We start from the raw sequence: 12,689 nt of genomic DNA, 5'->3' as shown, positions 1-12,689 counted from the left end.
AATAGAACAAGAATTGCATTTGAACTCAAGCTGCAAAAGACAAACAAATCAATGGACTTGCGTATTCCTGCCTCCGTGTGTACGATGTTTAACGTTTTAGTTGATGCCAAAAAGCAAACTGCTAAACTCTGCATTCTGGATGGTGGGCAAGAGGTAGGTGGAATTGTGTACGTTTAGATTAATCAGGGGTGTCTAGCACTGTGGACTGTCTTTACTAGATTGATTAAAATAGCTTTGTTTTTTATTCGTGTATTTTGTCTTCTGAAATGTGTCACATAGTTTTAATTTTGTTTATATAAGTATCTGAGTATCACTGAGGGTGCAAACTGTCCCCCATTATTCCATCCAAATGGACAGAGGAAAGTCCATAATTTTTCTGTGTTCAGGGAGACACCAGGAGGGATTTTGCACTATCCATCCCAGAGCTTCTCCTGAGTTGCATCTAAAAACCAACCTTGTTTATGACAGCATCTTAATAGCACAACTGAGCCAAAGCATCATTCTTTATAGTAACCTGTTCATCTGATTAGATTTATATTTAATTGGTTCTTTTAATGCTCTGGCTGGCGTTTGCACCTACAAGTGCACAAGAAAAATGTTAACTAGAGGAGAGAATCATTGAGTACAATTGTTAACCTTTAACTTTTGCTCTTCCAGAACCTGTGTAGAGGCCATTGTTTGGGTGCTGTACAAATGGGGCTGTAGAGAGAGACTCTATGACGGGGCAATGGCCATGCTTTTTGAGTGGATGTATATCCATACTTGGCTACTCCCCCATCCCTTTGTACATAGAATACTCCCACTCTTGTCCGGAATAATCTGTGCAGTGGTGAGGGGGCAATAGTGGTCTCTAGGCCATCCGGAATACTGATGCACAATTAATACTGCTTTTGCACTGTTGATGTACATGGGTGCGGGTGGGGGTGTAATTTTGTTTGTTTGGGTTTTCGTGGGGGAGGGAAACCAATTGTCAGAATTTGACACCAACAATTATTCCTGCCTTGTGCAGAAATATATATATATAATCACACCATTGTTACAGGCAGTTTTATTTTTATTTTATTCATTTCTGTTGATTGCCCTTTTCTGTTGTCTTGGTGGGCATGCTTGCTCCTCATTTCCTTAGCTCATCTATTTAAGTTAGCATTTTAGCCATAATTAATTTTGCATTTTAATGAAATGTTCATCATTTTCCTGTTCTTCCCCCTGTTATCTGCTTTTTCTACTTTGATTTTCCATGATTTGATCCAGTTTGCTGGTCAGTGGGTAAGTGCCTTTCATTTTAGAAACTACTTGTTCTTTGTGAATTGTCTATATTCAATGCTTGTTATAAACTAGCTATTACTGTTCCTGCTCATTCAGCAACATGGGCTGGAGGGACTTCCTCTGCTGTTTGAACTTGTTAGGCAGTGATCAGTCACCATCACCAAATTTCTTCTCACCCCATCCAGCTGAAATCTCTCTTCAGGCTGGTTCCAGAAATTTCTTCTGTTTATCTTCTGCCCTGCTACAGGCAGATGCCTTCAGATCCTCCTGGAGCAGAACACACAAGAATGGGCAGGAAGTACTCTGAGCATGGCTGTGCAGTGGTACTGTGACTTGTTCTTGGTGCCACAGTTGTTATGTCTCTCTTGGCAGCCAGTATCTAGCAAAGTGCCCCAGGGGTCAGTCCCGGGGCCGGTTTTCTTCAACATTTTTATTAATGATCTGGATGATGGGATGAACTGCACCCTCAGCAAGTTCGCAGATGACACTAAGCTAGGGGGAGAGGTAGATACACTGGAGGGTAGGGATAGGCTCCAGAGTGACCTAGACAAATTGGAGGATTGGGCCAAAAGAAATCTGATGAGGTTCAACAAGGACAAGTGCAGAGTTGTGCACTTAGGAAGGAAGACTCCCATGCACTGCGACAGCCTGGGGCCCGACTGGCTAAGCAGCAGTTCTGCAGAAAAGGACCTGGAGATTACAGTGGACGAGAAGCTGAATATGAGTCAGGAGTGTGCCCTTGTTGCAAAGAAGGCCAACAGCATATTGGGCTGTAATAGTAGGAGCAGATCGAGGGAAGTGATTATTCCCCTCCATTCAGCACTGGTGAGGCCACATCTGGAGTATTGTGTCCTGTTTTGGTCCCCCCACTACAGAAGGGATGTGGACGAGAGAGAGTCCAGCGGAGGGCAACGAAAATGATTAGGGGGCTGGGGCACGGGATTTACAAGGAGAGGCTGAGGGAACTGGGCTTATTCAGTCTGCAGAAGAGAAGAGTGAGGGGGGATTTGATAGCAGCCTTAACTACCTGAAGGTGGGTTCCAAAGAGGATGGAACTAGGCTGTTCTCAGTGGCAGATGACAGAACAAGAAGCAATGGTCTCAAGTTGAAGTGGGGGAGGTCTAGTTTGGATATTAGGAAACACTATTTCACTAGGAGGGTGGTGAAGCACTGGAATGGGTTACCTAGGGAGGTGGTGGAATCTCCATCCTTAGAGATTTTTAAGGCCCAGCTTGACAAAGCCCTGGCTGGGATGATTTAGTTGGAGTTGGTCCTACTTTGAGCAGGGGATTGGACTAGATGACCTCTCGAGGTCTCTTCCAACCCTATCATTCTATGATTCTTGCTCCCTTTCAAGACTGACTGAGTCGGACAGCTTTGGAATCTCCCTCACCTCTCAGGGGAGGCAGAAGAGCACGTCAACACAAGACCAATAGCATCAGAGCCAACCCCAGAGACTCCAGCACCGCTTCACCTCAGCCCATAGTAGTGAGTCCACCTCTACCCCTACTTGTTTTTCAGGCAATGTCCTGAGAATAGGCTTCCCACTTCCTCCTCAGGGAAGGCAGCACTTCCATGAAGGCCTTTCACATAGAAGGTAAACAGCCCCACTATCTCGATCCATTCCATTCCACTTCCCTTCTCAGGGCAGGAACACTTAAAGAGGGCCTCCTGCATTGCCAGCCAAATACTCTCAAAGCCATCAGAGCTTCAGTCCTTGCCAAAGGGCTCTTCAGAAATCTTCCTGTGCCGCTCCCATGTGGCACTGCAGTCTCTAGAGCTCCAGTCTCCCTTCATCATCCCCTCTCAGCAGCAGCATAGGGAACTATCTCAGGTTCTTACTCTGAAAGCATGAGACTTCCTTCATAGGGCCTAATCACATCAGCCACACTATCAGAGGCTCGTTCACCTGCACATCCACCAATGTGATATATGCCATCATGTGCCAGCAATGCCCCTCTGCCATGTACATTGGTCAAAGTGGACAGTCTCTACGTAAAAGAATAAATGGACACAAATCAGATGTCAAGAATTATAACATTCAAAAACAAGTCGGAGAACACTTCAATCTCTTTGGTCACTCGATTACAGACCTAAAAGTGGCAATTCTTCAACAAAAAAACTTCAAAAACAGACTCCAACGAGAGACTCCTGAATTGGAATTAATTTGCAAACTGGATACAATTAACTTAGGCTTGAATAAAGATTGGGAGTGGACGGGTCATTACACAAAGTAAAACTATTTCGCCATGTTTATTCCCTCCCCCTCCCTCAGCTGTTCCTCAGACGTTCTTGTCAACTGCTGGAAATGGCCCACCTTGATTATCACTACAAAAGTTTTTTTTTCTCTCCTGCTGGTAATAGCTCACCTTACTGATCACTCTCCTTACAGTGTGTATGGTAACACCCATTGTTTCATGTTCTCTATGTATATAAATCTCCCCACTGTATTTTCCTCTGAATGCATCCAATGAAGTGAGCTGTAGCTCACGAAAGCGTATGTTCAAATAAATTTGTTAGTCTCTAAGTGCCACAAGTCCTCTTTTTCTCATTACCCTGTCATTCTTGTAAAGGACTGAAGGCAGACATTCTTCTTCAACTATTCCTTAAACTGGGAAAACTGAATAGTGGAGTGTATTGAGGCTAATGCTTCTTAATATATTTATTAATGGTGGGCAGCAAGTTCGGATGAACTTCGTCAATGACTCCATGGTAATTTTGATTAGTACAATCCAAAAAGGATTCTGATTAACTCGAGAAGGATTAAAACACTTCATGTGGCTTGGCAGTAAAAGACCAGAGGAAATGTAATATAAATACACACTGGCAATAGTAGTTTAAACTCATAAAGTGGTGGGATATTGATTTCCAAGAACCTCCAAGGAAAAAGACTTGGGATTCACCGGTGATAACAATAAAAATATTAGTCCAACGTGCTTCAACAGTTTAATAAAAACCAAATAGGATACTTGGGTGCACCTAAATGGAACAGAAAATAATACAGAGTATAATATAATATTGAACAAGATGTGGTCAGGTATAGCTTCAAAATGTAAACTCATCATCACAAGAATTGGAAAAGAATTCCTCTCTTTTCCAAATGCAGTAATGCACAGGTGGCCAAGTGCAGTATGAGTATATTTTAGGGCTGTCGATTAATCACAGTTAACTCATATGATTTAAAAAAAATTAATCATGATTTTAAAAAAATCACGATTAATGACCCTGTTAAACGGTAGAATACCAATTGAAATTTATTAAATATTTTGGGATGTTTTTCTACATTTTCAAATATATTGATTTCTATTACAACCCAGAATACAAAGTTTACAGTGCTTACTTTATATTATTATTTTTATTACCAATATTTGCACTGTAGAAACGATAAAAAAAAGTATTTTTCAATTCACTTCATACAAGTACGGTAGTGCAATCTCTTTATCGTGAAACTGTAACTTACAAATGTAAATTTTTTTTGTTACATAACTCCACTCAAAAACAAAACAGTGTAAAACTTTAGACTCTACAAGTCCATTCAGTCCTACTTCTTGTTCAGCTAACTGCTAAGACAGACAAGTTTGTTTACACTTACAGGAGATAATGCTGCCCGCTTCTTATTTACAATGTCACCTGAAAGTGAGAACAGGCATCTGCACAGCACTGTTGTAGCCAGTGTGCAAGGTATTTACATGCCAGATATGCTAAACATAAGTATGCCCCTTCATGCTTCGACCACCATTCCAGAGGACATGCTTCCATGCTGATGATGCTCATTAAAAAAAAAATTGTTAATTAAATTTGTGACTGAACTCCTTGGGGGAGAATTGTACATCTCCTGTTCTGTTTTACCTGCATTCTGCCATATAGTTCATGTTATAGCAGTCTCGGATGATGACTCAGCACATGTTCTTCGTTTTAAGAACACTTTCACAGCAGATTTGACAAAATGCAAAGAAGGTACCAATGTGAGATTTCTAAAAATAGCTATAGCACTTGACCCAAGGTTTAAGAATCGGAAGTGCTATCCATAATCTGAGAGGGACAAGGTCTGGTGTATGCTTTCAGAACTCTTTAAAGCTCTTTTCTGATGCAGAAACTACAGAATCCGAACCACCAAAAAAGAAAATCAACCTTTTGCAGGTGGCATCTGACTCCGATGATGAAAATGAATATGCGTCGGTTGGCACTGCTTTGGATGGTTATCAAGCAGAACCTGTCATCAGCTTCTACGCATGTCCTGTGGAATGGTGGTTGAAGCATGAAGCATGAAAGGTTGAAGCATGAAGGGACACATCTTTAGCACATCTGGCACGTAAATATCTTGCAACACTGGCTACAACAGTGCCATGCGAACGCCTGTTCTCACTTTCAGGTGACATTGTAAACAAGAAGCGTGCAGCATTATCTCCTGCAAATTGTAACCAAACTTGTTTGTCTGAGCAATTGGCTGGACAAGAAGTAGGAGTGAGTGCACTTGTAGGCTCTAAAGTTTTACATTGTTTTATTTTTGAATGCAGTTATTTTTTGTACATAATTCTATATTTGTAAGTTCAACTATTATGATAAAGAGTGTGCACTACAGGACTTGTATTAGGTGAATTGAAAAATACTGTTTTGTTTTTTACAGTGCAAATATTTGTAATAAAAATAAATATAAAGTGAGCACTTTGTATTCTGTGGTGTAATTGAAATCAATATCTTTGAAAATGTAGAAAACATCCAAAAATATTTCAGTAAATGGTATTCTATTATTGTTTAACAGTGAGATTAATCTCCCTATTAACTGTGATTAATTTTTTTAATCGAGCAATTAATCACAATTTTTTTTATCACTTGACAGCCCTAGTATTTTTGTCTTCCTCCCCAGCATGAGGTTATTATCACTGTTAGAGTCAGCCACACCTGAAGGACCAGTGGTCTGGTCCAGAAAGGGAAATCTTATATGTTCTTAGCTCATGGTAAGTTCACCACTGCTGAAAATAGTCTCCCCATTGACACTCTATAGACCTCCTTTGGCTGCAGCTGATCACATTTTTTGAGAAGAAAATATCCCAGAGCCTTTGGGATGCCACATTCTGCAATGTCTCCTTCAGGGATCTCAGGAATGATGCTAGGAGATTTTCTTCATAGAATATCAGGGTTGGAAGGGACCTCAGAAGGTCATCTAGACCAACCCCATTGCTCAAAGCAGGACCAATTCCTCTCCCCCCCCCCCCGTTTTTTGGCCCCAAATCCCTAAATGGCACCCTCAAGGGCTGAACTCACAACCCTGGGTTTAGCAGGCTAATGCTCAAACCACTGAGCTATCACTCCCCCAGTGCTCAATTTAGTTCAGTTCTGTAAATTGCTTTGTCTACCCTCCCAGCCCCTAAATGAACAATACATCAGCCAAGGAAGAATTTTAAAATGACTAAAGGTGTGTTATTTTTCTGACTTTCAATTCCTTCATCTATTCAGAGAGAATCATTTATACTATCCATTGGTCTCACAAGGGCGAGTTTAGAGAGGTGGAGGCCAAACGTTGCCATAAATATCTCTTCTAGATAATTTCAGAAACTGTACTGTTGGGCAAGGATCATGCATGCAGCATTGCCAACACTCACAGTTTTATTACAAGTTTATAGTGTTTGATGTTTCTCTTGAAGCTCCAGCTTCAAATGATTACATGAGAACCCCAGCTTTAAAAAAACAAAAAAAGTTTATAGCCCTCATGGTTGCAGAGAAAAACTTGAAAACATTAACCTTAAAAGTTCCAAACCAGGAAGCAAATAAAATAATCCCAGTTTTTATTAAAAAATATCTCATTCTCTGAAAATCTTGTATCATGATTTTTGAACATTTGGGGTTGCCTGAACTCCCTTCTCTCAACTCATTCCTATGAGAGTTACTTTAGCCTGCAATAGATTAACTCCCAATTCCTGCAAAATCATAGGTAATCAGGATAGCGGTGGGACAGGAGAATGGAGGGAAATGAAAATATAAGGATTTGGGGCATTAGAAGTGGAGGTAATTTGCATGAACTTTTGGGTAACTCTGCAACTGTCAGCGGTGGCACTAAAGTTGAGGCGATATGGGGTGACATCTGTGAGAAATCAATTTTTGGATACTTCTGCTGGAGAGGCAGGATCCACTGTCTGCTGGGATTGCATAACAACAAAAGACACAGATTATTTTGGCTGAATTGGGCCCTTAAAGTGTCAACAAAATTTTATGCTGTTCAAAAAATTAATAATTTCCCCCTTGGATGTAGGACAAAGGCCAGCAACTTGTCCATACTGCAGCCACAGAAAGCTTCTCTGTGTATTTGCATTAGGTTCATTCACTCTTCAGAGTGAATGAGGTGTGCATTGAGATCTTCATGAGCTATATATTCAATTATATGCATTTTAAAGGGAGAATTTTTTTAAAAATATTGATTCAACATGCAATAAAAAGTACTTGGGGCATTGAGAAGTTACATAACATACACCTATGCTACTTTAATTCGAATGCAGATACTGTAAGTATTTATTGTTTGGAAAATCATTTCCTGAGCATATTAAGCAGATCCAATTTAATGTTTTGATTTGTATGGAAACTTTGAGACAGAAGAAAAATGGCCTTCAAAAACTTACATCTTAGAAAACTATTCATCCGGCAGCTGCTACGCTAGGCTAATATTTATGTTGACCTCAGTACTTTTACTCCAAGCATTATGTTATTAGCTGTTCCAAGTAGCCTTGAATTATCAAGATAGGGTTAGTCTTTACAAGTCACATTTTCTGTGAAGTGGCTATTGAGGACAATCTTTGCTGTCAGATAAATGTTTTTAAAGGAAGAATTACTATTTAAATTGATGTCCCTTCACAGCAGAATAGAAGTTCTAGCTCCTGTTAATTTCAGGATGGAGCTCTGTAGTATTATCCAAAGAAAGCATAAAAGTCTTTCAGGTTTATTTTAAATAGCACCTACTTAAAAACATCTTTTTCCGTGAAAAAGCAGGAAAAAAAGCTTTGAAGAATGAGGACTGTTTTATTATGCCTTCTGTGGACTATTAATTTGTTACCATCTATTCAGCTTTGTTGATGAAATTTTAATTTTGTCCTTGCTTGAGCGTAATGTAAGGTTTGTATAAACTGCAGCTCACTAAGCTGACAAAAAGGCCCTTTTAGGATGAACAATTGGGAGCTCATTTTATTTCTAGAGGACATTTAAAATAACTTATGAATGAGAGTTGTCAGACATGAAATGCTGTATTAATTAAATCTTTTTCTAGTCCTTTTGCTTCTCCAGCTATACCAACCCTTTAGAAAAAAAAAATACATGGCCACCTTAATTATAGAGGAGAAGACAAAAAGTATCCTTCACATTCCTTCGCCTGAATAAGAATAAGAACTCAATTCATCTAAATAATAACCCCATTAGCTGCTTAACTCAACAGTGTACATGGGAAAATTTTCAGCACAAAATGTAAGAAAGTGTTGATTGGGTGGATCGTTTTCAATGTTTTGTTCTTCTGATGTTCAAAATGATAATTTTAAGTGAATCTGATCTGTCAGGGTTAGCAGCTTTGTACCATTTATGACTTATGACAAAAGTGTTGTGTTCGTATACACACTAATGCTTTCTTTGTCTTTTAAAACGCAGCAACAATACCATTCAAAAATAGATGACTTGATTGAAGAAACTGTTAAAGAAATTATTTCACTTCTTGTTTCAAAGGTAAACATATTTCGATTTTGATTTGTTTTAGAATGGCAAACACATTTTAAATCACGGGTTGTCAAAAATGTCCTTAAACAGAATGCATTTCATTCTGTATTTTCTACAATGAGATTGGACAAATATGATTCGTAAATAGCGATCACCCAAGTTATTATGAATGTTACAGAATTTAATTGATTAGACTCTCACCTGGAGAAAGCTTTCTGAGTAGTTTGCTAATCAGAGTAGTTTCTCTTTTGTTTATATTGCAGCTCCTTCATGGCTACTGGCAGCCAGTAGCACCAACACCTTTGAGTATATTAACATTGTATCTCTGAGTATGTTAACATTGTCTTTATTAATTGTGTCTTTATTTCCTTACTTGTTTCATTGAGTACATGAAGAAAACTTTCTGTCCATTTTTAAGTACTATTTAAATCACTTTTCAATTTAGAGATGGGCCACACAAAAAATCTGAATAGCATTTTTGTTTACTTTTTCTTCATCCTAAATACTTAGAGGATGTTTTTAAGTGCAGCAAGATTAAATCATATTTTTATTATTGTGGCACCACTTAGGATCCTAGAGTGCTTCACAAAATACACAGTAGGAGGGGAAAAAAACCCTCAACCACAGACAATTCCAAGAGTAGTAAAGAAAGTAGCAAATAATATTGGGAAAGTATATAGCTTTTAAAATAAATGTTCTCCTGTTTTAAATACAACATCTGTGCACTTTAAACAATTAATGCATTCCAGAGATGTCAGCTTTTCAAGATTAGGATAAAAGATTTATAAGTATGTGGTGCCTTAATTGATTAATGAGGAACCAAGAAAGAATATTATACAGACCTCCATTATGACTTTGTCTTCTCTTGTTCACAACTTCCTGAATTTTTTTCCCTTTTAACCAACATCTCTCATAATTGGGCATAAGCCGATGGACTTTTTTTGGAAATTTGAGCAAAATTTGATCACCCTTGGCTGGATTATGAGAAGGCACAAAAAATATAATTTTTCTTTTGTAAAGAGATTTAAATATTTTGGATGCATATATAATTTTGAAATGAACTTTACAATTTGAAGCATTACATGCAGTTAGTCCTCACTGAGGACTCATCTCTTCAGTAAATGTATGTATGTAAACAGAGAGAGAAAGAGAACTCCCATAAAAGTAATTCTTCCTTAAATTAAAGTGTATTTAATATTTGAGACTAGGTGGTGGGCATATGGAACAGAGTCAGAAGCTGAGATGGCAATATTTGTTGTGGACATATGGAAGGAGAGTTCTGAGTAACGTAGCCAATCAAAGCAGAAAAATTTGCAAAATCAGTGTTTATTTTAAAGAAAGTGTATTGAGGCTGCAGGCAGCACAACTGGATTCTGGGAGTTGTATTTCTTGGATTATACTTCCATTCTGAAATGAACTGATGGCCAAAAGTCTGCCAAGGAAGTAGTCATTTGAAGCTGATGGGGAAGTGACACCTCTAACGTTGTGTCTACATTAGCCTTTTTGGGGATAACTCCCACTAGGCACTGTCATTGGTGTATCTCCACCAGCAGTAGCAATGATGGGAGCGCTATTTTAGACGGGCTACAGGCGTGTTTACCACTGTATCATTGATGCCCCTGGAAATACATTGGTGGTAGTGCAGCAGAGGGTGATTTCCCATAAAATGTTTAGTGTAGACAAGGTATCAAAGGGTAATGTAGCACCCCAGAGAAGAAGGAAAGAAGACTCTCACACAACCTCCCATTAAAAATTTTCCTGTAACTTCTTACAAGATATTCAAGGCCACTGCCTCAGGCTTCAGCTATAAAGAGAATAAGCTATTGTATAAAAAGACATTTATTATTATAGTTAGCAAATGTGACAAGAGAAATTCTCAAAATCATGGAAAGAGTATTTGGATTTATGTGTAAGAGGAAAATTTGCTTTAGTAAGAAAGTTCGTCCTAAGTTTGAAAGTTAAATATTTAACTACTTTTCATTTTAAAACATTTAATGCGCTAGCATGATATTTATTCCTGGAAACTATGTTTAAAATATTCTAGTATGCAAAGTATTTAAAACATTGTGGAATTTAGAGTTGTTCGTTCCTTTATTTATACTCGTTACAGAAGTTTGAAATAAGATTTTCTTTCCCACAGATTTTGTCTTTTTTTTTGTTGACAAATTACTTACTATTTTGATGGGGCAGAAATTAGCATAGCTGGTTTTCTTTACCAAGAGTTTCTATTTGCATTGCGCCTTCTGATGACAAAACAGAAGCATAACGGATAATATTCCCACAGCTATGAAAATAATGTTAGCTTACAGGAAAGTGAGCTGAGAACAGTGACTATTGATTTTCTCTAGTTTCTCAACAATGCTGAAGTGGTTTAAGGTGCACGCACACGCCCACATCATTAGACATTTGGATCCCAATTTTTAGCTACTCTTTCACTAAACCTAAATCTGTGTACATAAATAGTGTACTTGGGTATGTAATAACCCCACCTACATGAACAAATATCTTATGATGAGGTGGCTGGACACTTATGCTCCTGATCTGATACTAAGGTTGTGGATACTTTGTGTGATTTCAACCTAGCCATCTGGTAGAGGTTCCACCACAGCAACCTCCATTAGGTCACACTTTGATGAGTTTAGCCCATGAACTATAAAAAAAAGCTAAGAATGTAAAATGTAAAAGTTACATTCACAGGACATTAGCAAATAGGTTACGCTGCAAGTTTGACCTTATTTAGGCCCTGATTCAACAAGGTACTTAGGTATGTGCTTAAGTCCATTCTTACATAAAAATGGTTTACATGCAGTTGGTTATTTATTTATTATTTTTATTTATTGTGTTATAGTAGCAAATAGGAGCCCCAGTCATGGACAAGGAGCTGTACAAATATAGAACAAAAAGAGAGTTCCTCCCCTAAAAAGTTTACAATCTAAGTATAAGCCAAGAAATAACAGACAATGTTGGTCAGCAGTGGCCTCAACACACCAGCATCCTAACTGTTAAATGCTTTGCAGAACTGGAGCTGTAAAACCAAAATGAAATAATGATAGAAATATTTAGCACTTACGTAGCATTTTTCATGTTGAAGACATCATAGAAATAATAACTAATCAACCTGTTGCGTTGGAGAGTCTCCACTAATGCACAAGCAACATTTTGGGGCTCACCTACTTGCCTTGCAAAAACCCCTATTTGTGCATGACATAAGTGTATATCACAGGCCAAAAAAGGGACCTGGCATGGGCAGTTAGGGGATCTACTGATTCACTGGTTTTACAGACTCCCTCCAATTAACTTCCTGGAGCCCTGGAAGAAGATAAAGATACCGTCCCACCCTTCCAGGCGTCAAATCTATACAGGACAGCAGCTGAAACAATTGCCTCCCTTTTGCAAGGGTGACTCCAGCAGAGGACAAGGAGCTTTGCACCAGTTTTGCTGAATATAGCCCCATCATTCCTAACTCCCCAGCAAAAATTACGTTCAAATGGATTTAAGGTTGAGAGTGCATATTTGCTTTGTTTTAAATTTAACCTTAACTCTTGAGATTTTCTTGGTATATAAAGCAGTTTTTTTCAGGGGGGATAATTACAGCATCTCTGTGATGTATTTTACTCCACTTTACCGATATGTACTTTCAATCTTAGCTCCATTTTAACATATTTTTGGCTGGGAATTGCCTTAGGTTTTTTTTTATTGTTAAAAGTCTCATACATGAACATGAAACAAGA

General features: G+C 38.5%; 1 protein-coding gene across 22 annotated transcripts in view; it reads left to right on the top strand.

The window, feature by feature from the left end:
* The window catches only part of CADPS2 (calcium dependent secretion activator 2), a 593,917-nt gene that overhangs the window by 533,170 nt on the left and 48,058 nt on the right, over positions 1–12,689 (top strand). For 11 of the 22 annotated variants that reach the window (XM_073328216.2, XM_073328214.2, XM_073328210.2 and 8 more), the window contains 3 exons: positions 6–153; positions 1,252–1,266; positions 8,893–8,967. In XM_073328216.2, coding sequence (XP_073184317.1) covers positions 6–153; positions 1,252–1,266; positions 8,893–8,967 — 238 coding nt within the window. Of the gene's footprint in view, positions 1–5; positions 154–1,251; positions 1,267–5,359; positions 5,834–8,892; positions 8,968–12,689 lie in introns of those variants that run through there. The other 11 variants (XM_073328222.1, XM_073328209.2, XM_073328208.2 and 8 more) reach the window with 3 other exon arrangements.

Source organism: Lepidochelys kempii, chromosome 1, assembly GCF_965140285.1.
Source record: "Lepidochelys kempii isolate rLepKem1 chromosome 1, rLepKem1.hap1, whole genome shotgun sequence".
NCBI classification, from domain to species: domain Eukaryota; kingdom Metazoa; phylum Chordata; order Testudines; family Cheloniidae; genus Lepidochelys; species Lepidochelys kempii.
This window is presented reverse-complemented; position numbering and strand designations above follow the sequence as displayed.